At 41.7% G+C, this 26,730-nt stretch overlaps 3 protein-coding genes across 6 annotated transcripts in view; 2 read left to right on the forward strand and 1 right to left on the reverse strand.

Moving 5' to 3' along the window:
• Positions 1-6,472, forward strand: part of dpy19l3 (dpy-19 like C-mannosyltransferase 3) — a 33,823-nt gene extending 27,351 nt beyond the window's left edge. The window contains exons 16-18 of the mRNA XM_078400462.1: positions 1,606-1,738; positions 3,220-3,378; positions 4,879-6,472. Coding sequence (XP_078256588.1) covers positions 1,606-1,738; positions 3,220-3,378; positions 4,879-5,049 — 463 coding nt within the window. The 3' untranslated portion in view covers positions 5,050-6,472. The remainder of the gene's footprint in view (positions 1-1,605; positions 1,739-3,219; positions 3,379-4,878) is intronic.
• Positions 6,473-7,994: 1,522 nt separating this feature from the next.
• pdcd5 (programmed cell death 5) lies at positions 7,995-18,202 on the forward strand. The gene is made up of 6 exons (XM_078400468.1): positions 7,995-8,114; positions 11,347-11,390; positions 11,709-11,770; positions 15,236-15,327; positions 16,723-16,794; positions 17,607-18,202. Exons 1-6 carry the CDS (start codon positions 8,046-8,048, stop codon positions 17,652-17,654), a joined length of 387 nt encoding a protein of 128 aa, XP_078256594.1. The 5' UTR covers positions 7,995-8,045; the 3' UTR covers positions 17,655-18,202.
• ankrd27 (ankyrin repeat domain 27 (VPS9 domain)) overlaps positions 16,661-26,730 on the reverse strand; it is a 56,883-nt gene continuing 46,813 nt past the window's right edge. For 3 of the 4 annotated variants that reach the window (XM_078400464.1, XM_078400465.1, XM_078400463.1), the window contains exons 26-29: positions 25,864-25,978; positions 25,485-25,566; positions 22,876-22,948; positions 16,661-21,168 (exon numbers count right to left, since the gene is read on the reverse strand). In XM_078400464.1, coding sequence (XP_078256590.1) covers positions 20,854-21,168; positions 22,876-22,948; positions 25,485-25,566; positions 25,864-25,978 — 585 coding nt within the window. In that variant the 3' untranslated portion in view covers positions 16,661-20,853. Of the gene's footprint in view, positions 21,169-22,875; positions 22,959-25,484; positions 25,567-25,863; positions 25,979-26,730 lie in introns of those variants that run through there. The other variant, XM_078400466.1, reaches the window with a different exon arrangement.

Genomic DNA, 26,730 nt, shown 5'->3' on the forward strand with positions numbered 1-26,730 from the left:
GGGATAGTGTTTTCTTGTCAATTAAATTGCAAGTTTTTTGGCAAGAGATGAAAGTTGTGCTAGAAAGTTGCTGTACGACGCAGGCACGGAGAAAGGAATAAATTATACGATAGAATTCCCAGGAGGGAAATTGGTCAAAACCGTGTAGCCTGTCAGTTTTACGAGGTCAATACAAGATTCCAAAATGTGTACAGATTCAGAAAATGATTCATTTAACAACTGCATCAAGTTTATATAGTCCTTCATGTATGTGACAACTTTATTAGATTTTTTGATGGAATTAGATTGAATATGTTGATTAAGAAATAATAATAATAATAATAATAATAATAAGCATTTATTTTATATAGCGCCTTATCAGGTGCGCAAAGCGCTTTACAAAAACAATCATAACATAAAAACAAACAGACAAACTATCCTAACGGGAAAACGGCGAATAAACAACGCCAGCGTCCTCTCACGTCAGGGTCCGGCAGTAGACAACAAAAAGCACAGGACACACAGATACAATTTTTACACAAACAGCCATCACAGTGATTGCTCTAGGCACACCCTCACTGTGATGGAAGGCAAAGAAAAGTCTTATCTCCTCCTCATTCTTCTCCCGTGGTGCCACGAAGTGATCGAGGCTCCCAACTTTTTGAAGCCCCCACCGGGCGATGGAAAGTCCCAGGGCCGAGCCGAGCAGGCCGATGAAGATCCTGAGCCCCCACTGGGCGATGGAAAGTCCCAGGGCCGAGCCGAGCAGGCCGATGAAAGTCCTGAGCCCCCACTGGGCGATGGAAAGTCCCAGGGCCGAGCCGAGCAGGCCGATGAAAGTCCTGAGCCCCCACCGGGCGATGGAAAGTGCTGCGGCCGGGCCACGCAGGGCGATGAAGGGCCTGCGAGCGGGTCGATCGTACCTCGCGCTTCGGGGCGGTCGAAGCTGCTACGGCTGGAGCTCCCAAAAACCGGTCGCCAGCCAGGGACCTGCGAACTCCCGATGTTGCGGTCTGCAGGGCCCACGGCCGAAGCCTCCGAGATGGTAAGTCCAGGCCCTGCGACCGGAGTCTTCAAGGTCAATCCCAGCTGGAGGCCGCCGACTCCACGATGTTAGGCCGTAGCGCGAACGGAGATACGACACGGTAAAGGTCGCATCTCCGTTGAGGAAGAGATTAGAAAAAAGGTTTCCACCACCCCCCCACATACACAGAGTTAAAAATAGAACAAAACGCACATTAAACGATGACAATAGACAAAAAAACAAAAAAAAGACAGAGAGACTGCCGGTGAGCCGCAGCTGCAGAACACAGCCATGCCCCCCTATGACTAATAGTCATAGTGTTTGGAATTTCAAAAGTAATTTAATAAAATTCTTCTGTAGCAATGTATTAGAGGGAAAATTGCAGTAATTTGTAGCAATTTGGATAATTTCAGATAACATGAATGTTGGACTGGACGATGTTAAAAATGACGTTCACAAGGAATTAATATTGGTCCACGACCTTAAAAGGAGCACTATTTAATATGTTCCTTTAAAAATGTTCAACAAGAAAGTTGTAAGTGAGCCTTTTAAGTGATAATTGATTTTATCTTCCCTCTCACCACTTTCCTCTGCCTCCCCAGGTTGAACACTTCCAGTGATGCTGTGTTTGCTGGGAGTATGCAGTTACTGGCAGGAATCAAGCTTTGTACTGGAAGGACCATAACTAATCACCCTCACTATGAAGATAAAAAGTTAAGGGACAGAACAAAGCAGGTAGGCAGCAGTGAATCGCCCTGAATCCCTTCAGTGACAGAGGATTAATTCCTGGAGTGAGATGTGTTTCCTTAATTCAGATCCATCTTTTGACGTCTGTTACATTTGAGTCTAAAATGCAAAAAAAAACAGACAGGCATCCAAATGGTGTAGTTGTGTGGATAAAACAAATTGGCTGGTCAGAATTATATTGCTGCTTGCAGGAACAATATATGTGTATATTGCCTAATTTACAGCACTGATTACATTTTGGAAGAACTTAAAGGGCTTTTATGCCATCTTGAGATTGTAAAAGATAATATATTACATTGTTAACTTGAGCTTTTCCATCAACTCTGGTTTTAGAACAGGGTATGTGGTTGCTGGAACAGCTATCTTAACTTCACTGGCATTCTGTAATTCAAACTCACCTGTGGTCATTTGAAGAGCTGCCTGATCAAGGAATAATTATTTCTTCTCCCTGGATCACTGAAGGGTCTTGGAAGAGAATAAAATAACAAGTGAGCACATTTGTGGCCAAATATTGCTGGTGAAAAGTGAAGATACCTCCTCCATTGTAATTTTTAACAATGTATGAACATTAATTTTTTTTAACCACCTGGTTGACCTGTGGACAAACATGTCAGCGGTATTCAAGGAAGGCATTTTGAGTCTCGTATTAAGGTGAAGTAATCATGAGTATGCATTTGTCACTGATGATTGAAGTAAGTTGAGATGATTTTTTTCAATGCTGCATGTCCTATTTCAAAAAATGTTGCCCAATGGAAATAGCAGGAATTCAATACCAGCTAATAAAACACGATGCTCTGCATTAGAGCACCATACTCGTCCATCCAGGGTGGAAGGCTGGGTGTGACAAATTACATGCACATCAATATCTTGCACTCTTTTAGAACTATTTTGAGGCAGAACAGTGCTCATGTGTGCTTTGTTGTATGTGACCTACGCTACTGGAGTATCTCTAGGGAATTATTGTTAATCAGCCATGAAGAACAGGACTAGCTAATTTTGCAACTACATGATGGGCTTCCCCATACCCCTAATACTCCAAGTCTGAACTAATAACCAGGACTCAATTCTCTGGAGATGCATACTGCTGACAAAAATATCTTATGAGGCATTGAGCATCTTTAAGATCTTTGACTTTGGAAGTGTTTGTCTGGGTAATTAGTCAGGTTTTAATTGGTAATATGTAATATTCGATAGTTCTCAACAATCATATGTTTTTGACTTTTCCAGTGTTTGCTATTTAATTCATTCAGCAGATTGAGTGGTGAGAGGAAATATATGTTGCATGCAGGTAGTCATAAGAATCATGTATTGTTTTTCTGCTGACTGGATAGCACGCAACAAAAGCTTTTCACTGTACCTCGGTACATGTGACAATAATAAACAAAACTAAGAATCAAATAGTCTTTTAGCCATGTCATATTGCTATTTTCTGTTAACTTTGACATTACTTGTTTTGTCTTTCCCTGAAGATCTATCAGATTTATTCCAAACGCCCGCCTGAAGAGGTGTACAGGATCTTGCGTTTGTATGGAACAAACTACATTGTTCTTGAGGACAGTATCTGTTATGAAAGAAGGCACAGTAGAGGCTGTCGTTTGAGAGACCTGCTTGATGTTGCAAATGGTCATGTAAGTAGGATTTATTCAATCCTGCATTCAGCTAAAGGGTACCTTTTTAAGTAGACAGTAGACATTTTCTATTTTTCTTATATGTTTATAAAGTTTGCAATTTTAATAGCTAACTAGCCTTGTGCTTCAATGATGATCAACTTGGCGCACTTTATGATTGCTCTTGATTTCTGCTTCCTGGGTTTTGCCCCAGAGTGTAAAATTTATAAGGAACAATTTTAATTGTATTCTTTTGAAGACTAAAGGGACTGCAGCTTCTGGAATCTGGAACAAAAAAACTATGCTGGAAGTCTGTAGCTCAATCAACACCTTTGGAGGCATTAGGTTGAAGTTGGCATTTTGGGTTGAGATGCTGCATCAGGTCTAAGAGTGAAGAGGAAGGATTGCCAGTATATACAGCAGGGGGATAGAGATTAGTAGTATGTGTGTGGAACAATGTGTAGGAAGGAACTGCAGATGCTGGTTTAAAAAGCTGGAGTAACTCAGCGGGACAGGCAACAAATCTGGAGAGAAGGAATGGGTGACTTTGGATCGAGACAAGTCGGTCTGAAGAAGGGTCTTGACCCAAAACGCCACCCATACTTTCTCTCCAGTGACGCTGCCTGTCCCGCTGAGTTACTCCAGTATTTTGTGTCTTCGGTGTGTGGAACCAGATGGGAAGAGATGATGTGCAGATGGGGAAACGTGAAGAAAGGGAGAAGAAAACCAGGTGGACCAGGCCTCTCTGCTGCCGATCCATCCCCTTCCCTTTCAGTCCTGATATCTTGGCTCCACCTAAAACACTGACTCCCACCTTTTGCCTCCCACAAATGCTGCTTGATCTACAGAGGGTGGTGGCTGTATGGAATGGGCTTCCGGTGGAAGTGGTGGAGGCTGGCTCGATTTTATTATTTAAGAGTAAATTGGATAGGTATATGGATAGGAGGGGATTAGAGGGTTATGGTCTGAGTGCAGGTAGATGAGACTAGGTCAGGGAGAATGGTCGGCGTGGACTGGTAGGGCCGGACAGGCCTGTTTCCATGCTGTAGTTGTTATATGTGTTATATGTTACTGAGTTATTCCAGAATGCATACACAAAGCATTTCCCTCTGAAATGCTAAACATCCCCTATACTTGTTGTCCCCAAACTTTATCAGCAATCTAATGGTTATTGTTAAGTTGTTTATAAATTTACCTGACCCCATTGATCAACATTCCACATGTTGGTAGCAGTGTTTGGGATGGACAACGTGTTTTCCACTGTAGACTATGCTACTGAGCAGAACTACAATAACATTTTAGTGTCAGGAATAGTTTTGGCCACCTAATATAGGTTACTTGTAGAATAATGAGATTTTGGGGTTGCATGCATTAGGTAATAGTATATGTCTTGGCTCCGACTGGAACGATTATATAATAATTATCAATCTTATTTTGCACTCAAAGTGCTTACTTGAAAGCCTTTTGCTTTCTTACTGCGAAAATAACCAAAACCTTGGTCTATAATTTTATATTTTGCAGGTGATGGATGGTCCTGGGCCAAATGATCCTGATTTGAAGACTTCTCCTTATCCTCGGTTTTGTGATGAAATCAAATCGAATGCACCTCTGTATTCTACCTATTTCTCTCGTGTGTTTAAAAACAAAACTTTTCATGTCTACAGGCTGAAGAAAAAGAAGGAGATGCATTAACACAAGTAGAATTTCGTAACTGTCCAGTATTACATTATAGATGATAGATGTTGACTTTAACAATAGAAAATGCAAGCCAAATTCATGTAAGAAACTAGGTTTATATCTGAGATTGATAGCTCTGTTCCTTCTCAGAGCTGCGGTTAATGCTCATTATTTCTAATTCAATACAAAATATAAGGTTCAATATCAGTTAAATCTGTTGCTTGTTCATGCACTGTGCTTTTCAGTTGCATTTATACATTTTTACTTGCTATTTGGAACAGGAATTTTACTTATCACACTGTTTTTCATTTGTATAATATTCTATAAATTGAATGTAATTTATTTGCTGGGCACTACTGCATAATTTATTTTAATCAAATGTTTCATCTTTGCAACACTTTCATGGAATTAAGGCAGCATTTATTTGAGTTGTTAAACATAATACTTATAATAGCATTTATCTGCACAATCATACACTTGTAGGTATCACGTAAATGTGCTTTTTACATTTGTCAACATGGATGAAATTACGGATTGAATTACTAACGATATTAGAAAATTATTGATAGTGTAAATTATAAAAATTATAAATAACAAAGTTGACATCAACATTTAGTGCCAAATTAGACGATTAAATTTGGTTGATGCTATTGCAGTATAAAAACATTTTTATTATGGTGCTGTTCCACATTTGTGTATTAATTGAACATTTATACTGATAACAGCAACATCAAACAGGAGGGCGTAGTCGCAGTAGTTCACAGGAAAGATCTCTGCATTGCTGACATTTGGAATTTATCATTGTTGGTTATTCGGTGAAGCATAAATACTGCAATTTTATTGAAGTTGAATGTAAAATTATAGTATTTTCTGTAATGGATATTGTTATACAGTAACTGGGGTCATTGCATGTCGAAGGTCATTGCATGCAGTCAACTGCCTGAACAGTCACAACAACTCAGAATAACATTACTGGATGTGAGTGCCAAATGTGTCGGATGTTTTGGAGGAAAATTAATTTTCTTTTATTTGTTAGCTATCCTCTGCCATCCCTTCTAAACAATCATTTAGCCTTTGGTCCTATGCTGTGCTTTCCAGTTGTGACAGCAGAGTAGCTCGCAATGCTGTACTGTTGATATTGTATCAGTGTCCACACAAGATAAGGTGTACACTAAAGGATAACAGGGATTCCGTTTTTATTTACACTGATTTGTCTGAAGTTACTGATGTTATGTCACCCAATCACTTAAGTTATTCAGTTGATCCTTAGCCCTTTGAACTGAAAATATTTAATTTTTTTTATCCATTGTCTCAGTGCCAGTATTGACATTTAGCAATGCCATTACAATTAACTACAGAATACTGTACTCTCCAAGTGTTATTACTTTCTTTATCCACTTTGTACAGCAATTGTGAATTTTGAAATAAAATCCCTGAATTTAACGATTTCAAGATCCAACGTTGTTTGGCACAAGCTCTGAGAAAATAAGCTATTCAATTAATAAACTCACGTGATCAGAATTGGCTTGGTGGAAAGAGTCCGAGGATGATAGTGGACGGTTATCCTGTCCATGTACCTGTCCAAACGTCTTTTAAACATTGTGAAAGAATCTAGTGGACCAGTGTGCCAAGGAATGGCCGATGAAATTTAATTCTGATAAATGCAAGGTGATACATTTTGATAAGTCAAATTAGGGCAGGTCATACCTGCACACACAAATGGCAGGACCCGTGTGTGTTGCACAGCAAAGAAACCTGGGATACAGGTAGAGTACCTGCAAGAGGCAACACAGGTAGTCACAGTGGTAAAGAAGGTATTTGCTACACTTGTCTTCCTTGGTAAGGGTATTGAGCACAGGAGTTGGTACATTAGGCTACAGTTGTACAAGATGTTGGTAAAACCATTGAAGTATTGTGTGTAATTTCTAGTTGCCTAGATATGGGAAGGATGTTAATATTTATTCACAAAGTGCTGGAGTAACTCAGCAGGTCGGACAGCATCTCGGGAGAGAAGGAATGGGTGACGTTTCGGGTCGAGACCCTTCTTCAGACTGACTGAAGAACTGAAGAACTTCAGTCTGAAGAAGGGTCTCGACCAGAAACGTCACCCATTCCTTCTCTCCCGAGATGCTGCCCGAACTGCTGAGTTACTCCAGCACTTTGTGAATAAATACCTTCGATTTGTACCAGCATCTTGTACAAGGATGTTAATATGGTGGAAAGGAGGCAAACAAAAGATTCATGAGGATGAGGAGTGTTCTTATAGAAGTGGATAAAATCATGAGGACAATAAATAGGGTAAATGCGCAGTCTTTTACCCTAAGTAGGAGAATGAAGAACCAGAGGACATATGTTTAAAGTGAGGGGGGGAAACAATTAATGAATGGAATTGAGTAAATTTTATTAGCCAAGTATGTAAACATGCAAGGAATTTGCCTTGGTGTTTGGGAAACATAAGGGGCAATGTTTGTGTGGTGGGTGCACGGGGTGAGCTGCCAGAGGACGTAATTGTGGCAGGGACTTGAGCACATTCAAAAGACATTTAGACGGGAACATGGATAGGGCAGGTTTACAGGGATATGGGCCAAGCGTGGGCATGTTGGCCAAAGGGCAGGACCTGCGTGAGGCGGCGGGGCCACCAGGGGGCGGTGCGGGGGGGCGGCGGCGATGATGGAGGACAGTTAGGCAGCGGGGCCGCTGGAGGGCAGTGCGGGGTGGTGAGGCTGCCAGGGGGCGGTGCGGGGCTGTGAGGCTGCCAGGGGGCGGTGCGGGGCAGTGAGGCGGCGCGGCCGCTAGAGGGCGGTGCGGGGGGGGCGGCGGCGGCGGCGATGATGGAGGACAGTTAGGCAGCGGGGCCGCTGGAGGGCAGTGCGGGTGCGGGGCGGTGAGGCTGCCAGGGGGCGGTGCGGGGCAGTGAGGCGGCGCGGCCGCTAGAGGGCGGGGCTGGGCAGTGAGGCGGCGGGGCCGCCAGGGGGCGGTGCAGTGCAGTGCGGGGCAGTGAGGCGGCGGCGATGATGGAGGACGCGGAGGTGGAGGCGATCCGGCGCCAGAGATTGTCTGAGCTGAAGGCTCAGCGCGGGGTGAGGCGGCGGCGCGTTGCCGGGCCGCGGGTGCGGGCGCGGGTCCGGCCCGGGAGGGGGCCCGGGTGTCGCGGGGGGACGGCAGCCGTTCACGGGGCCCATGACGGAGCCGAGGCCGGGAGAAGCAGAACCGTGAACGAGTGCAGAGCGAGAGGAGAGATGTGGCGGGGCCGGGGAGGGGGGAGGGGGTAGAGGCTGGGGGAGAGGGGGTTCAGGGCGGCGGGGCGGGGCGGGGCTTTGATGAGGTCGGGCGGGAGAGAGGGGGTTCAGGTCGGTGGGACTGGGCAGGGGGGGGCTGTGTGGGGGCCGGGGGGGGGCTGTGTGGGGGCCGGGGGGGGGGCTGTATGGGGGTTGGGGGGGGGGCTGTGTGTGGGCCGGGGGGGGGGATGTGTGGGGGCCGGGGGGGCTGTGTGTGGGCCGGGGGGGGGCTGTATGGGGGTTGGGGGGGGGGCTGTGTGTGGGCCGGGGGGGGGCTGTGTGTGGGCCGGGAGTGGGGGTTGGGGTGGGGGCCGGGGGGGGGGCTGTGTGGGGGTTGGGGTGGGGGCCGGGGGGGGGGGCTGTGTGGGGGTTGGGGTGGGGGCCGGGGGGGGGGGCTGTGTGGGGGTTGGGGTGGGGGCCGGGGGGGGGGGCTGTGTGGGGGTTGGGGTGGGGGCCGGGGGGGGGGGCTGTGTGGGGGTTGGGGTGGGGGCCGGGGGGGGGGCTGTGTGGGGGTTGGGGTGGGGGCCGGGGGATTTGGAGGGGCTATGTGGTGGGAAGGGGGGTTGGGAGGAACTATGTGTTGGATGGGGGGGTTGGGAGGAGCTATGTGTTGGATGGGGGGGTTGGGAGGGGCTATGTGTTGGATGGGGGGGTTGGGAGGGGCTATGTGTTGGATGGGGGGTTGGGAGGGGCTATGTGTTGGATGGGGAGGTTGGGAGGGGCTATGTGTTGGATGGGGGGGTTGGGGGGGGGCTATGTGTTGGATGGGGAGGTTGGGAGGGGCTATGTGTTGGATGGGGGGGTTGGGAGGGGCTATGTGTTGGATGGGGGGGTTGGGAGGGGCTATGTGTTGGGAGGGGGGTGGGAGGGGCTGTGTTGGGGGGGGGAGTGGGTGGCAGGGCCGGTCTCCGTGCTTTAGGGGGGTCGATGTTTAACCAGACGGTGAATCGTATCCAGCATCATCCGTGTGGACTGGATGATCAAACTGGTCATTAAATCTGTATTTGTTTTCGCTCCTACACAACAGAGTGCGTTGCAATAGCTAAAGCAGTTATGCAAGAAGGAGAGAAGAAGGGTCTCGACCCTAAACATCACCCATTCCTTCACTCCCGATATGCTACCTGTCCTGCTGAGTTGCTCTAGCATTTTGTGTCTACCAGCAGTTGTGGAAGATGTACTTTCACTGCGAAAGTCACCTCTTGTGTGGAGTGTTTTGGGTTATCTGAAGAAGGGTGTCGACCCGAAACGTCCACTCCTTCTCTGCAGAGATGCTCCTGTCCTGCTGAGTTACTCCAGCATTTTGTGTCTACCTTCAGTTTATTATTGTGTAGCGAGGTACAGTGTGATGCTTTGTTTTGTAGGCTATCCAAACATTAGATATACCAAATATAGACACTATCTGTTCAAACTCAAGTACAATAGATAGGGGAAAGGGGAAGATACAGAGTGCAGGTAGTAAAGCAGTTCAGTTTAGTTTATTGTCATGTGTACTGAGGTACAGTGAAAAGCTTTTGTTGCGTGCGAACCAGTCAGCAGAAAGATTGTACATGATTACAATCGATCTACTTAGTGTACAGACACATGACAAGGGAATAATGTTTAGAGCAAGGTAAAGGCAGCAAAGTCCAACCAAGGATAGTCCGAGGGTCACCAAAGAGGTAGATAGTAGTTCAGCACTGCCCTCTGGTTGTGGCAGGATGGTTCAGTTGCCTGATAATAGCTGGACAACCGAATCATCCTATCAACCAGCGTGCAATGTGGAACTACTGAGGTGCAGGAATGCAGGCAGATCTGATGGTCAAAAAGGCTTTTGGCACTTTGGCCTTCAGCCAATTGAGTATAGATAGACACAAAAAGCTGATGTAACTCAGTGGGACAGGCAGCATCTCTGCAGAGAAGGAATGGGTGACGTTTCGGATCGAGAAGACTCTGAAGATTGAAATGGGTCTGAAGAAGGGTCTCAACCCAAAACATCACCCTTTCCTTCGCTCCAGAGATGCTGCCTGTCCCGCTGCGTTACTCCAGCTTTTTATGTCTATGTTTGTTGTAAACCAGCATCTGCAGTTCCTTCCTACACATTGAGTAAGACGTTGGTGAGGCCGCATTTATGTATTGTGTTCAGTTCTGGGCATCGTGATATAAGAAAGATGTTGTCAAGCTGAAAAGGGTGCAGAGATGATTTACAAGGATGTTGCCTAGGCTCGAGGGTGAGGGAGAGGTGGAGTTGACTGGGACTCTATTCCTTGTAGCGCAGGAGGATGAGGGTGATCTTATTGAGGTGTACAAAATCATGAGAGGAATAGATCGAGTAAATGCACAGAGTCTCTTGCCCAGAGTAGGTGAATTGAGGACCAGAGGACATAGATTTAAGGTGAAGGGGAAAAGATATAATAGGAATCTGAGGGGTATTTTTTTCACACAAAGGTGAATGTATGGAACGGGCTGACAGAGGAGGTAGTTGAGGCAGGCACTATCCCAACATTTAAGAAATAGTTAAACAGGTACATGGATAGGACAGGTTTGGAGGGGTATGGACCAAATAGTGTACCTGGGGTTGGTCTTTGACCTTATAGATTCAGAACCAGCTATTTTTACAGAGAAAAAGCTGCACAGATTATTTTACTGATTGTTTCCAGTTCTTTCATTATGTAAATCAGCTACTGACAGAGGTCAAGTTTATATGTGATGCATCAATTGTACAAAATACTGTGTGTACATTGTGTAAAATATCAGTGTGCATCTATACAAGATTCTTCAATATGTCATATTTGCATGATACACAATTTGCAGAGTTGTCAACTGACTTTGTCTTTTTTAAATATAAAAAAATAACTGCAGATGCTGGTACAAATCGAAGGTATTTATTCACAAAATGCTGGAGTAACTCAGCAGGTCAGGCAGCATCTCAGGAGAGAAGGAATGGGTGAAGTTTCGGGTCGAGACCCTTCTTCAGACTGATGGTTCTTTTTTAAAGAACCATGATTTGCTTAAGGGAACTTTCTAACCTGTTACGAATATTTATAATTTAATTCAGGATGCAGCAGATGATCAGCAACAACAACAAGAATCAAAGCAGCGGTAAGAACACCAGTTGCTCTGAAATATATCTTTATAATTACGGTATCTACATTAAGCTCTGTGCTATACCTTGTCATTTTCCAACTGGTTGTATGTAGGTGTCTGGTGGCAGATGGAGGATTGTCAATTCACATCAGAGTTTATCATAGAAAATTACTTAATGTTCTGACTTTAAGGCCTTATTTTAATTCTGGTGTAGAAATGTTGCTGTTCCCTTCGAAGTAATCCAGTGGGTGTTTTTAACATTGATTTTGTACAGAACCAATGCAGTCCTGTTCGTATTCATACCTCCTTATTGTGAACACATTTTGATTTCAGGGAGACAGAAATGAGGAACAGTATACTCGCTCAAGTCTTGGATCAGTCTGCTCGTGCCAGATGTAAGTAACTGAAAACACCACCGTAAAATGTAAATGTAATTATGTTAAGAGTATCAAGTGGATTGTGCCATAAGTCAGTCAATTTTACCGTTCAAATATAATGTGTTATATTGAACAAAGTCAGCGCGAAGCAGAAAGAACAAATATGGAGTAGATAGTACTGGTCAGTGTTCTCTCCACGCCAAGAGGACTTTCCTCGGCACTTGCAACACAGCCACACGATGGATGTGATCCGAATCACCCCAGAGCTTCCTGCAGCACCTTAGTCCTTCCCCTGAAAATACTGGCAAAATCCCATCAAACACCCTTGAGATAGTAGTGTGATGATTTTTATATATATTATATTACTAAAACTCTCATCTTGTATATTTGTGGGTTTGTGGATAGATTTGTTCCCGAACTACAGCCAAAACGGTACACTATAGCGCAACAGTTTTAGGCCCACCCTACTCACCATTCTCTTGTGGTCTCGATTGATCAAGTTTTGTTACATTTTAAAAACAATTAACGAAATAAACTTTATTAAATGCGCTACCCCCCTCCCGCCGGGAGGACCGGCACCCGTCCCGGCGTGTCCCGCGCCTGACCTTCCTCCCGTGGTGCAGCGCAGCGGCAGATGTTCAGACAAGATGGCCATCGCTGCCGCTGCACGAGAGGTTTCCACCCAACGGGTCCACGGCACGTTCTGGCCAACGCGATGGCCGCCCGGGGCCGAGGTGAGTGGCTCCCTCTCCCCTTTCCTCTCCCGTCACGGCCCCGGGGGACCTCCCCGTCCAGCAACGGGTCCACGGATCGTCAGTAGGGGGGTAACTGGGCCTGCAGGAGAGGTTTGCACCCAACGGGGGTTGCCGCTCCCACAGGAGAGGTTTACACCCAACGGGTCCGCGCCCGTCTAGTAGTTTAATAGATTTATGATTGATTTGATCTGATCTGATTCATTGATTGATTAATCTGATGTTTAGAGATATTGTAAAAAATATTCAAAGTAAATCAAATAATAATTGATCATTTTGAAAATATTATAATACATATTCTTAAAACCTTACCATTAAAGGAAATGGGCATAACATTAAATATTTTTCTGTGTGTTTCATATCCAAAACCCTGCAATCCTAATAAAATTAATGGAGTCTTGAATCCACCGTCACACAATCTGAGAAGCAACGACCTGAGTAACAATCACACCTGGTCACGTTTACTACACAGTTGTAAATGTACTTTATTGGTGTGTTATTCCTGTAGCATTGGCACACAACAGGGTTCATTCTTTGTGACTTGTTCTGATTTTACTGTCCTATGTTGCTTTGTTTTTTTGTATTTGTATTTCAGTAATGTGAGTGTTGCCCACCCTCCCTCATTGCCTTTGAGGAGATGGGAATGTTTTGAGCTGCTGAAGGTTCTCCCATTGAAAGCTGGCATCCTGGGAACATGGAGATGGATCTGAACAGTTAAAAGCCTGGTCTTTTTGTCCACATTCCGGGTCTCACCATTGTTAAGGATGGGGTGTTTAAACCACCACCTCCTGTTAGCCCTTTAAGTGACAAGCACCATTCCAAGCTAGACTTAGTAATCTTTACTAGCCTGCTTTGACTTGATCCCTCAGTTGTGGGATTGTGTGGCTGGTCTTTCAGTCATTATTTTTGCTACTTTGATACAGGGCGTGTGTGGTGAGGTTTCAGTGGAGTGGGCGGCGCTAATTCTTTTGGGTTTGCCTGGCGTGAACTGTTTTATATGTCTATTCATGCTCATCCACTCAGGCTGTCACAGAACCTTTCTAACATTTACTTTATTTTCCTTCTCATTAACATCTCCCTTTCAACCCCACTTTTTTTGTGCATTTGCCTATGTAATATGTTCCTAATTTACTTCAATCTTCCAGCTGATACTTTATGTCTCTGTTCATCTTTGCATTGTCATCGATCATGCTCTGCCCATGTACTCTTGTCAACTTCATTATCAGTCTGAGCTGGATGAGTGATACAGGCTAATATTCACTGTCAGTTTGAGCTCAGCAGTGTTAAACTATGATAGTCCTCGGCCAGAATTGCCAACGACTGCGAACATCCCAGAATGCAAAGGTAACATCAGGTTTCTATTCTGACATTAAATGTTTTCTCCAATTGACTTCCTTTCAACGCAGCCTTTAAATGACAACTATTTTAAACCTATTTTCCAAAAATGCTGACCCATCTGAAACTGTCCTTCTCAGGAACAAAGTTGAGTATTTGTTGGTCTTTATTTGAACTCATCTTGGTGCGTTTCCCATCTTTTAATTTTGCCGATCAGATTTCCGTGCTTCTCACAACACTAACTTAAATGGTCTATTGGAAGTGGTCTATTATTTTTTAGTTCTCCACGCTCTGGTGATTTTAGGTAGGTGGTGCGCTGCATTCTCCTCTCAGGCCACTGTCGTCATGGACACTCCCCATGTAAGCTCTTGTTTACCTACAAACCTCCCCCTGACCAGACCATTCAGAAAGGAGGCCTCTGTCGTCATGGACACTCCTGCTTTACACATTAATCACTTGATTGTAGCTAGTGTATTTCTCACGAGCAGTTTGATCTCAGGAGTTACCTACAAACCTCCCCCCTGACCAGACCATTCAGAAAGGAGGCCTGTGTCAGGGCCCAGGCACCTAATTTAGTCTCTCAACTAGTTCCTAGGGATCCATTTCTGGCTCAATGTTTTCTGACTCCAATTATAGACGATGTGGGAAATGGAGAAACTGCTCTTCGCACCTGCATGATTACACTCGTCTTTGACAGCTGGCCAAGCAGGGTTGTGGTTTACCAGATTTTAGTTCTTTGGAGGAGAAGCGGAATGCAAATATTTAGGGAATACTTCAGTGTTTATTTTCTTGCCAACGTTGTTGTAATCTAATCCCAGAGGGATAGATCACCTTTATCTCTTGCCGACTAAAATATCACGTTTATAAATTGGATGCCATGAGACCAATAATTAGTTATTTGATTCATGCTGGTAAAGGTTGAAGTGGATTTTATACATTTGCTGACAACCACATGGCATGTGCACTGCCAGAATTGAAAAGAACAGTTTCCATTTTTATAAAATAAATTTCACATCGCTGTATCCACAAGAATAAACAGCCACAGATTGTGTGAATAGTCTTTGTGAGACTTACCCAATTACCTGGCACTTCCTGCAGTCTAAACACAACTGTTTAAAAGCAAGTTAATTCTTATCTTAACTTTGAAGTTCAGACTGTTTGATGGATGGTACTTTGGACATTTTTCAACTTTATTTTGCTACTTCTCGTGACAAAAAAAGCTATAAATATAACATGCCGGAACATTCAGCCACCATGAAATAGCGGTTAGAATTATTAAAAATAGCATTGGTTTAACATTTAATCTCAAAAAGTGCTCAGGAAGTTTGCAAAATGATTCAAATTGTCTGTGAAAATATTCTTTTAAGTCCTGTTTCATTTTATTTTTTTTCCCCAGTAAGTAATTTGGCTCTCGTAAAGCCTGAAAAAGCCAAGTCGGTGGAGAATTATTTGATACAGATGGCAAAATTTGGGCAGCTTGGTGGAAAAGTAAGACAGTCAATCTGAATATAACTCGAGTTCCTTTTGAAGTTGAATTCTGGGTCAGAAATATTTTCATGTACTCAGTTGTTGCAAAAACAAAGTACCAGGAGAATGTTTTTCTAGCTCACTGGTTTAATTGTAATGGTTTGGGAGTTTGTCATTTATTTTATGAGTATAATACTGTTTCCTCCTTATGGCCCTATACCCACACTTTCATATGTGGTAGGGTGTAGTCTACAGGCCCTCCCAGTTACATTTATACCGATGTCCAGAAATTGGGAAATACGCATCAGTCTACAGTAACCATACCTCGACATGTTGTGATGACCGATGTTGTTGAGGGCCAGTTAACATGAACATGTATTTAGCATCTTTCCCAGACTTGTTACCATGCTTACGTTGAATTCAATGGGCCTGGAGTATCAGCCCAGTGGATTTTCTCCGGGAGTCCCGGTTTCCTCCCACATTCCAAAGACATACAGGTTTGTAGGCTAATTGGCTTAATAAAATTGTAAATTGTCCCTGGTATGTGTAGGATAGTGCACGGGGATCGCTGGTTGACATGGACTCGGTGGGCCGAAGGGCCTGTTTCCATACTGTATATCTAAACTGAACTAAACAACTGCCTGAAGTGGCCTCTCATGGTGAAACTGACAGCCTGTGTTCTTAACAGACAATGGTCTCTGATTGTGTAGGAAGGAACTGCAGATGCTGGTTTACACTGAAGATCGACATAAAATGCTGGAGTAACTCTGGGCCAGATAGCATCTCTGGAGCAAAGGAATAGGTGATGTTTCGAGTTGAGACCAACCTTTTGTGCCTATCAATGGTCTCTGATTACTGGTTCCAGCTGAACAGTTGTTTGACTTTAATATTTATAGGAGCTGGTTCGTAGAGCGAGGGGAGGGGTTCATAAGTCATGGCAAGCCGACACAATCTGATAGATAGGGCCTAATCCAAGGGATAAGAATTATAACTTGACAATTAAAGAACTAGTTCCCAGTGCAGCCTGGAAATGACTTAATTCAATATGTTTGAGTGGTGAAAACTAACCTAGAAATACTTTAAAACATTGAATCTTTAAGTAACAAAATCCACGGCGAGGTTGTTTCGGTTGCATGTGCCTCATTTCACAACTGGTATTTGACCGAAAATGCAATTCAGATGACAACTCTAGTTTTCCTTGCCAGTCTTGGAAAGTATGAGATGTAAGGAAGGCTATAGAAGAGGAATGGAGGAGAATTAACACTTGGTTGAAATATTTTAAGTAGATATAGAAGACCAATTGATGCTTTTTAAAGTGTATCACTTTAATTTTTTTTAAATGATAACACTGGCCTGCAGATACAGAAATGAACTCAACCCCGGTACAAATCTCATCTATATTTTTATTATTTTTAGATTACTGAATCAGGATTGATTGAAATCCTTGAGAAAGTCAACCAACAGATGGGAAAGCGAACAATGGTCAAGGTAATTGCATATTGCTGGTATTTAGTTTAACAATCCAATGATTCATTTTCCAAAGTGACAAAGTCTTGCTGCTTTTCTGGCAGCCCCATAATTTCACCATTACAGGACTGCAAAACTGCATCAATAGATAAAATACATCCTTTAAAATATAAATGGTGAGATTGTAAAAAGTGTTTAGCTTTTACAAAATAGAAATAAAAGTCAGGTACAAACATAGAAAAAAACAGACATGGCATGGGTGGGATCTAAAGTATTCTGATATTACAAATTCATTTGGTTGTATGTTCACTCAGTTTTGTTATAATGAATACAACTAGATTTATAAGAAAAAGATGCTCCAAACAGCCTGAAAATGAATGTGCTGTCTGCATGGCTCTACGAAATTCAAGTATTGATTAATCAGGGAAATCAAAATGAAAGGATTCATGATGCTTTTTGTAAATCTGATGCTAATTTTTAAATGAGTTTTCTCCTGGGTGTTTTTGAACCCAATCCCCTATGACCAAGGTTATAATTCAGTGTTTAACAAGTAATTTGGTCTCCACTTTAAGACCACTCGGAGTGGTGCCTACGAAGAAAATAGTTTGATTCAGGTTAATAGCTGGTGTGATTGTCTCTGTAGGATATCAGGCTATCTCAAATCTTAGAGATATAAATTTGTATTTCTTGCTGAGAGTCAGACTTTGACGATCGGCTTAGCAGTAAAATAGAAATAAAATCTTGGGTGTTGAAATTGCGTGATTTGAACTGAACAGTATGTGTACTCGGCAAAATGTTTAGCAAAGCTTACTTTCATATCTTGTAAATTTCAGTTTAACAGAAGAAAAGTAATGGATTCTGATGAAGAGGACGATTACTGAAAGTGAGCCTAATTTATAAACAACGAGGAGAATTGAAACCAGAGCATTGTGCTGACAGAGAATGGATGGATTAGTGTTTCCCCTGGTTTGCTGGAAGAATTATGTTATGGTTTGTATCGGTTGACAATGTGGTTCCTAATGCAGTTTATAATGCATGAATTGAACCTCTTGGCTAGTTGTGGAGATGTACTTCAAGATGGAAATTTTGAAAAGACTTGCAGAACTCAAACAATTTAAATTAAACTGCAATATTGTGGACTATCAAAAAGTTGTAAGATGTGGCTATTTATATAAACTGGTTTACGAATTATTGTGCATACCTGTTCAATGGGTTTTGTGTAAGGTTACTATGCGGAACAGCGGCAGCAGAAAACACAATTTTGGCCATGGTGTGTATCTTGCTGTGAATGAAAGATTTACCATTTCTGATTGGAGTTTATAATGTGCCTGATAATTGTCATTTCAATTTAAAGAAATGTTACTTTGCTTATTTGAAAAGATATTTAGTCCAATCCTCTTTGCCAGTAATGAATTTGAACTTTGTTAGATGCGTTATGTTCTCACTGTACAATACAACTCCCTTCCACCCTTAAGCTGTCCCTCACAACTTTATTGCTTTTGATGCTGCAAACAGTGGCATTCACATTTTTCATGATAACCTCGGCTAGAATCGTCCAGTGCACATGAACATAAGAAATAGACAGGAAGCCAACTGAGCCTGAATCTTGAGCAGGTCGTCCACAGGGGCCATTTTCAAGCACTAAAGGATTAAAGTGATATGGGGAAAAATGTGCAAAGGCAATTGATGTTTTAAATGAGCAGAATTCCAAATGATCAACATGCTCTGAATGGGAAAAAAAATGTTTCTCCAGGGAAAATAATTTTGTAAGTTTCAATAAGATCTCCTTAAAGAAAGTACCAGTGCCCTTAAATCACTTATAGGGCAAATTCTCCATTCCTTGAACGAGTTTAGTGAGTCTACTCACCCTCTATTGCAAGTGCATTCTCTCACCAAGGCTTTTAACCATTGTAATAAAACATCCTTACCCCTATAATCAAACCCTCTCTTCATCAAGTCTAACCTGTCATTTATCTCCCTAACTGTTGACTGCATCAGCTTGTTGACGTTCAGTACTGCACACCTACTGGAGGTTCACTTATGCAACCTCTCCCCATTTAACATACACTATCTGTTATAAGGGAACTGAAGTCTTCATACATTGTAAAGAAACATTGAAAGCAAAGTGGGGGAAATGTTAAAGCAGAGACATGGCAGAGGTACCTTGCACCTGATGGTACAGATTCTGCTGATGGGCAACACAGAACAGATGGTGGTAAAGTGGAAATGGACAGAAAAAGGAGAGCGTGGGGGGAATTGGTGTTAGGACAGTGCCAGACAGCATCTGCACACACAAAGTTTCTGAAGAATGGTCCCAACTGAAAACAGTCTGTCCGTTCCCTTCACAGACAGAACCTGTCCTCCATCACTTTGAATCTGACAACAATGAGCTGACCAACTATGTAAAATCTGGCACTTGGCAAAATATAGATTAAGAAAGCCTGATCATGTGACTAGCTCAAAATTAATTAACAGCAAAGGGGGATGATTAAGGTAGTGCATTTGATATTCGGTATAACAAACTGCTTTTTGATAGTATGTTTATGGATGTTAGAAGCAATAGAAAGCAAAACACTAGTTATTTATTATTTCATTTGTTCTGGAGAGACTACTGATATGCAAATATTAGCTCCTTGGGCAATAAGTACTCAATTTGACATTATTCCAAAGTGTGCACATGCAAGAGTAGTAAAATTAACTTAGGATGACAGTAGCAGGCTTTGAGACAGCAAAAGCAGTTTCATGCAAATAAAATGCATGTGGAAGGAAGATGGATGACCTTTCGCTTATTACTTCCCACTGTCACCAAATGCTCCAAGGAATGCTCACCCAATGGAAACATTTTGCTTGGAGCTGGAATGTCATTTTGAGCACGGCCAAGTTCAGGGTCTATTTCTCATCAAGTTCTTGCAGATATCCATCTAAATCCTTGATGATGTCATAGATAATTAGGTAATTATGACAATTTATCAGAAGTTTTGTTTGCTATCTGGAAGGTTGTAATAATGAATTCATATGGGAATTTTAGTCCAAATCTGTTATTTTATAGTCACCAAATTATATCAGGATTTGCCTAAACACCTCACAAGACCGTATAAAGGTTTAATCTTTTAAAACAATGCTTTTCCTTACTCCCTCATAACTGGAACTTCACTATTCACTCAGTTAAAACCATTTCTTTAAATCATATATAACAGTAAAAATGTGAACAAGCATCTCATTACAATTTTAAATGGCATCTTTATATACCTTGATAAATCATCAGATGTGCAGATTACACGTGCAATGTCTCATAACACAGCTAGATGTGTGTGTGTGTGTGTGTATATATATATATGTATATAGTGCGTCACAAAAGTATTTATGATAACGTGATTATTAGCAATTTAACACCAGTTAAAATGTCAAAACAATTGTGTCTCCAGAGAAGCAACCTGAATTCATGACGTTAGAGTTCATCAATAGATTAGACTACTTTAGATCAATTGATTAGACTCTAATAGATTTCACCGTCTATCCTTAAAGCCTCACCAGTGGGAGGGGACATAAAAAGTCATATTTTATTTTTAAATATTTAATCTTTTAAGAAGCCACATTGCTTATGCACATATAGAATTAAATAAGGCACACGTCATTATGGAAATTTCCCTTCAAAAACACAAACAACAGAAAGAAGCTCGACAGGAAGATTGGCAAGAGTTTAAAAAATACATTTTTGATAGGTTCAAGTGGTCTTCATGTTAAAAACACTATCAATAATTGTGAGTGAACAATAGTTATATACATATACACAATACAGGGCTTGGAATACCACATAGCTTATTGATGAAGCTCCATTTCCCTATTCAAGTGCAAAATAAAATATTGCTACTGCAATACCTTTACCCTTTTGGTCTTAAGTGCTTTTCCCTTTGTGACCTCACAATGGACGTGCTTCTCCATGTTGATCTTCATCCAAGGCTTCAGTTTTGGGCTGGTTAGATGACTGAACTAGATGCCGCGATGCACGGTCCTTTTTTTTAAGGTACGGATGAAATCAACATGTTGGATATCATATCACTTTTTGTTTTGAAGCACCTGTTACTTTTTAGTTTCAGGAAAACTTGAAGTGCTGTGTTTGTCTATCTTTGCATCTCTAGATGTTTCAATATCTTGTGAATGCTTACAAAATTCTCCAAACTTTGCCACAAATCCATTGTTGCCTTTAACATCATCTGCTTGATCAGGTAAACACGTGTGTATCTTGCATGGATAATCCGTCTTGCTCATGGTCTTTATTGCCAGTCTCTCTCTACCAGTTTCAAGTTCAACGTGAGACATAAAAAGTGATGACCCACTCTGACCTTCTGCTTCGATTTGTTTCAATGTTCCTTTATCAAAAGTCTTGATTGCCAACTGTTAGAGTAGGAACATAAATTGAGGTTGTGTGGTTTAGTCAGAAAATTGATGTTTTGTTAAAATGTACAGTTTCAAATTGGCAATTAAGGCAAGTATTGGGAAAGTTGCGTTCTTAAAGGATTGGTGCGGAGATCAAAGTGACTCTGTTTCATTAAACAATTTGGGCTTGGCTTAGGCCTGATACTCCTACACAGACCTTGAGAGCAGAACTTGTGATATTGACCTCTGATACACAGAAGAATGAAATCTGTGCCGTGTTGGATCGTGGGATTACGGAGGTAAAACCAGGCTGGGACCATGTACTAGATGGGTTTCAAATTAAAGGTGGAATATGGTTTGAAATGGAAGATATTTACAAACACAAGAAACAAGACTATTGAACAATTCAATAATTTCAGTGTTGATCAGAGTGCAACACGAAGAGTCAGTTATTAATAATTATGTCACCTCCGGGAAAAACAGTAACAAGGAAAATTTAGGTTGGTTTAATTTACCTCATGGCATGAAGCATTGTAGAAACAATAAATAAATGGCACAAAAAAACAAATAGGTTTGATTGATTACCTATAACAGAGACATGATTGCATGGTTATCAAAGTTGAAAATAAAATATTCTTGAATTCTTTGTTTCAAAATTTCGTGGAAATAGTTGGGTAATTCAGAAAATAAATAATGTGATGATCACAAATCAGAAAATCAGTAAATAGAATGAGTATGGTTAGAAACGAGATCAAAAATAAACATGTTGGTGAGAAAGGTTATGCAAACACACCCCCTATCAGCGGGTAATACTGTTGGGAGAGTATTGCTAACGTTGACTTGTGCGAGAGATGAGCAATTTTAATGGAAATTATGGTTACTGGAATTCACACAAACTGGGAAGATGAATTAATGGAATGTGACAGATTTGTGTAACATTGCAAACCAAACAAGAGGTTACCTTCTGCATTGAAACAAATAAACAAGACCCTGCCTTCTGCATTGAGACAAATAATAGTTACAGAGCTACTTTGATCATAATGTCTGTAATTAAATATATTACTCTGAAATTTGATTTAAACTTCTAAGCTAGACTTGAAGCCAAGATATAACGGTCACATTACTGTACTTTGAAATATTAGGTTAAAAAATATCAGATGAGAGGTAGCGAGCATTTACAAAACAATTAAGGAGAATTATCATGAAAGCGAAATAGTGCAAAACAAATCTAACATGGTCCTTTTATGACATAACTGGAAGAATCAAAGAATTCAATAAGATGCCAAACAAAATAACCATTTGAGTTGAGGGTTTAATGTTAGTGGAGGGCCATATGGAGAGTGGCACTACGTAGAGTTGCCTCACAAGCGCCAGAGATCCGGATTCGATCCTGACTACCATTGCTGCCTGTGGAGTTTGTACGTTCTCCCCGTGACCGCATGGTTTTTCTCCGGATGCTCCGGTTTCCTCCCACACTCCAAAGGTGTAGAGGTTGTCATAGAATTGCTCCTACAAAGTATCTTGGGACATTTGTGTGTTAAAGACAGATTATACATGGAAGTTGTTGCAAATACATTGTCTATGGTGCGCAAGATTTGTTTTAATTAGTACTGGTGTCAGAGGGAATGGGGTTAGGAGGGAGAGATAGATCAGCCATGATTGAATGGCAGAGTAGACTTGATGGACCGAATGGCCTAATTCCGTTCCTATCTCTTATGATCTTACCTCATGGATTAATTGTTCATCAAATCTAGGGATACTTTTATCTCTTGTCACAGTCTTTCTTAAATTCTTGGATCTAAAAAAAACTTGACAGTTAAAACAAAATAGCTTCAAGAACAAATTATTCTCCTTAAATTCATGCATCCCATTTTCATAACACATACATTGTTGTGCCTCATGTAGGTCAGGGGAACACAACAGCATGTTTGAATTTTCACAAGTTTTTCCAGAGTCCTACAACACAGAAACCTGCCCTTCTGCCCAACTTGATCACAGCGACTGAGATACCCCATCTACGCAAGTCCCAGCTGCCCACGTTTAGCCCATTTCCCTTTAAATCTTTCCTATCTGCTCACCTGTCCAAATGTTTTTTAAATATTACAGTACCTGCCTCAACTGCTCTGGCAGCTCGTTGCAAATACCCACCGTGTGAAAAGGTTGCTCCTCAGGTTTCCATTAAATCTCTCCCCTCTCACCTGATATCTATGTCCATCCCGAAACACTCCAGTGAGCCAGTCTTTGCTCCTTACAATGTGAAAGATGTATTTATGTCTACTCTGCAGTAGAGTTGGGATCAAATGTCCTTCACTGCATTGCAAGTTACGATAACACGAGTGCAGTGGGTTCGTTTAATAGAGTGAGTAAATGCAAGTGGAGTGGATATTTACAACAAGGCTAGTTAATTAGATCACAGACCACGAGTTGCCATTATCATTTAAATATAGTTATGTAATCAAATAGAGCTATAAACCAAAGATTCTACAAACACATTCCACCTGCTTAATAGCATTTCGGGTCCTTTTCTTAAAGTACCGGACAGTTTTGGGGGGATTTTTCACTTTGACAATGTTCAGTCACCGTTAGAGGGTGGGGTAAAGTTTAGAGCTGGCCTAATTTCCAACAGAGGTTATTGAACCATCAGGCATCGTACGGTTGGACCAACACTTTCACCCCTTTGTGATCTCGTCCTCTGGAGGGAAATATGCGCCTTTTTGGTTGTGAGACACTGTAATTCACACAGATCCTCTCTGCAGTCTACATCCTATCAACGTGATCAGCTGCCCATTATCCTCTACATCTTGTTGCTCAGTTTATATTCTAATCAAATCAAGAATCTGCCTTCAGGTAAGTTTTTTTTGCATCAAATGAGCACTCCATCTGACACTTTAGTCACCTTTATAAAAACAAAATCAATCAGGTTTATCAGACATGGTCCAACAAATCCATGCTATCTTTCAGTATCCCAATGAAAATCTCTATAATGTTAAACCACTCCTAGTGATTTAGTAAAATCAGATTTTAAGATAACTGGTTTGTAATTGCCCAATTTCCTTAAATATGATTAATTGTCATTTAATTTATCTTAAATTAAAGAATTATATAGGCAATATATCTGCATAGTTCTTATAATTCAAAAGGGTTACAATGGGAAAATGATCAAGTTTGGCCCATATTCTTCTAAACCTTTCCTAGCCATGTACCAGTCCCAAGTGTCGTTTAAATGCTGGATTATTAGATCCATATATATCCATTATAATTCAGTTATCATAAATATAATGCAGTTCTACAACTGCTGATCATGAAACATTCACACAGCATTGACTGTTGACGTAATCTAACTTAATCATTAATAAATTTAATATGGTGCTCCCCTATTTTGCATTTCTGGGACGTTGGTGCAGAACACTCAAGACATTTCCCTGAACCGAGTGAGTGAGCATACCCTGGATTTTATGGATGTTAACATTCCACGTTAAGAACACTTTTTACTGCATGCTTTATTAAGTCTCTGCATTCATTATTTTGCCACTTCCAAATTGCTTTAACGGGGCCCAGAAACGACTTCCAATGGTGTTGCCATTTCCTTTACAGTATAAAGTTGTAAACTCAAACTCAACACTGCCTGCTTCCCTCTATATTGTCTCTCATTGAATTGATTTATCCAAAAATTAAAGGCTTCTCAACCCCCCAAATACTTTCACTGTTGCCTGATTGTAATTAATGCTTTATTTTGAGCTTTAGTGCCAGAAGTGCATTTAAAATTATAATTAATCCCAATATTCTAAAATAAATCAACTTTGATCCACAGCAAAAACTGCAGCAACTCCATTTGATCCAAGGATTGGCACATTCTACTGTATGTAGATGTATAAATCGAAGGTTAAGACAAGGTTGTGTACGAGTTAAATTTGTGAATTTCAAGTTGAAAATGAATTGAACTTATGGTTTTCCCCCAAAAATGAACAAAATGGTAAAAACTTGGCTCTATTATAAACAAGTGCAAATACTTCCAAACATAATTTAAAACACGATGTGCGAACTCGTACCAAATGGGAGTACTCACACAAATCAGTGAGGACTGATCTGGAATGTCAGTTTAAAGAGGAGCAACCTCCCTTTCAAAACATCAATGTTTGAATTATCCCATCTACTTACAACATTTGAAATATATACTATGAGGCACAATATCTTGAAATTGATCAATGCAAAGAACTTAATCTATTCATAGATTAAAGTTAACCTAACTAAATTGTGCCTCTCATTAACAGCAGCCAGCAGCATTAATTCTACTCACTCCTAACCTTTGTTTCTACCATTTACATTTTACCTACTTGTCAAATTGATGTATGGACTGTGCAAGCTGTATTTTACCGTTTGATTCATCAATTGCTTCTAGCTTCTTAAGTGCTTCAACTGGAAAACAAAAGAAATAATTTTGTCAAACTACATCCGGCAAGTACAACTAACATCAATGTTTTCCTCTTTCATGAAGCCACAGATCCTTTATGGGAGTACAGCCCCATGTATAGAGATCACTCAATTTTCATGCCTGTGGAACCTTGGATAATTCTTCCAGCAGGTGAAACAGGGACACGAACAACCATATATAGCATCACTAACAGGACAACCTAAATCAACTAGTGACTTAAATTCTACAAATTAAGCTGCAATCTGGGCAAATTATTTAATTTACAGTGAGAAATTGCTTACATTTCTTTTTGAAGTTTGCAGGCACTGGCTTCCGAACAGTATTTACTGCGAACACATTGCCCTGTTGCGTTACCCGAGTCTGCACGGTTTCTAGAATCTTCAGAATCTCCACATTCTGAACAAGTGAAGGAGAACACAAAATGAAATGCTGTTCCCTCTGCATTCTCTGTGATTATGGTGCATTCACATTGGCCTCCAATTAATCTGGATTCAGAAAACATTTTAATGCAACTAATTTTTGTTCCTACAATAAAGCAGAGATTCAAGGGACAGCTTTGCACCACTGATATTTAAATTGGTAAAAAGATGCAGGATCAACAAAATTACCAATCAATCCCTGAATATGCTGTTTATTCACAAAATGCTGGAGTAACTCAGCAGGTCAGGCAGCATCTCGGGAGAGAAGGAATGGGTGACGTTTCGGGTCGAGACCCTTCTTCAGACTGATGTCGGGGGTGGGACAAAGGAAGGATATAGGTGGAGACAGGAAGATAGAGGGAGCTCTGGGAAGGAGGAGGGGAAGGGAGGGACAGAGGAGCTATCTGAAGTTGGAGAAGTCGACGTTCATACCACCGGGCTGCAAACTGCCCAGGCGAAATATGAGGTGCTGCTCCTCCAATTTCCGGCGGACCTCACTATGGCACTGGAGGAGGCCCATGACAGAGAGGTCAGACTGGGAATGGGAGGGGGAGTTAAAGTGCTGGGCCACCGGGAGATCAGTTGCGTTAATGCGGACCGAGCGCAGGTGTTCAGCGAAGCGATCGCCGAGCCTGCGCTTGGTTTCGCGGATATAGATAAGTTGACATCTAGAGCAGCGGATGCAATAGATGAGGTTGGAGGAGGTGCAGGTGAATATGCTGTGTTATT

Source organism: Rhinoraja longicauda, chromosome 6, assembly GCF_053455715.1.
Source record: "Rhinoraja longicauda isolate Sanriku21f chromosome 6, sRhiLon1.1, whole genome shotgun sequence".
NCBI classification, from domain to species: Eukaryota; Metazoa; Chordata; class Chondrichthyes; order Rajiformes; family Arhynchobatidae; genus Rhinoraja; species Rhinoraja longicauda.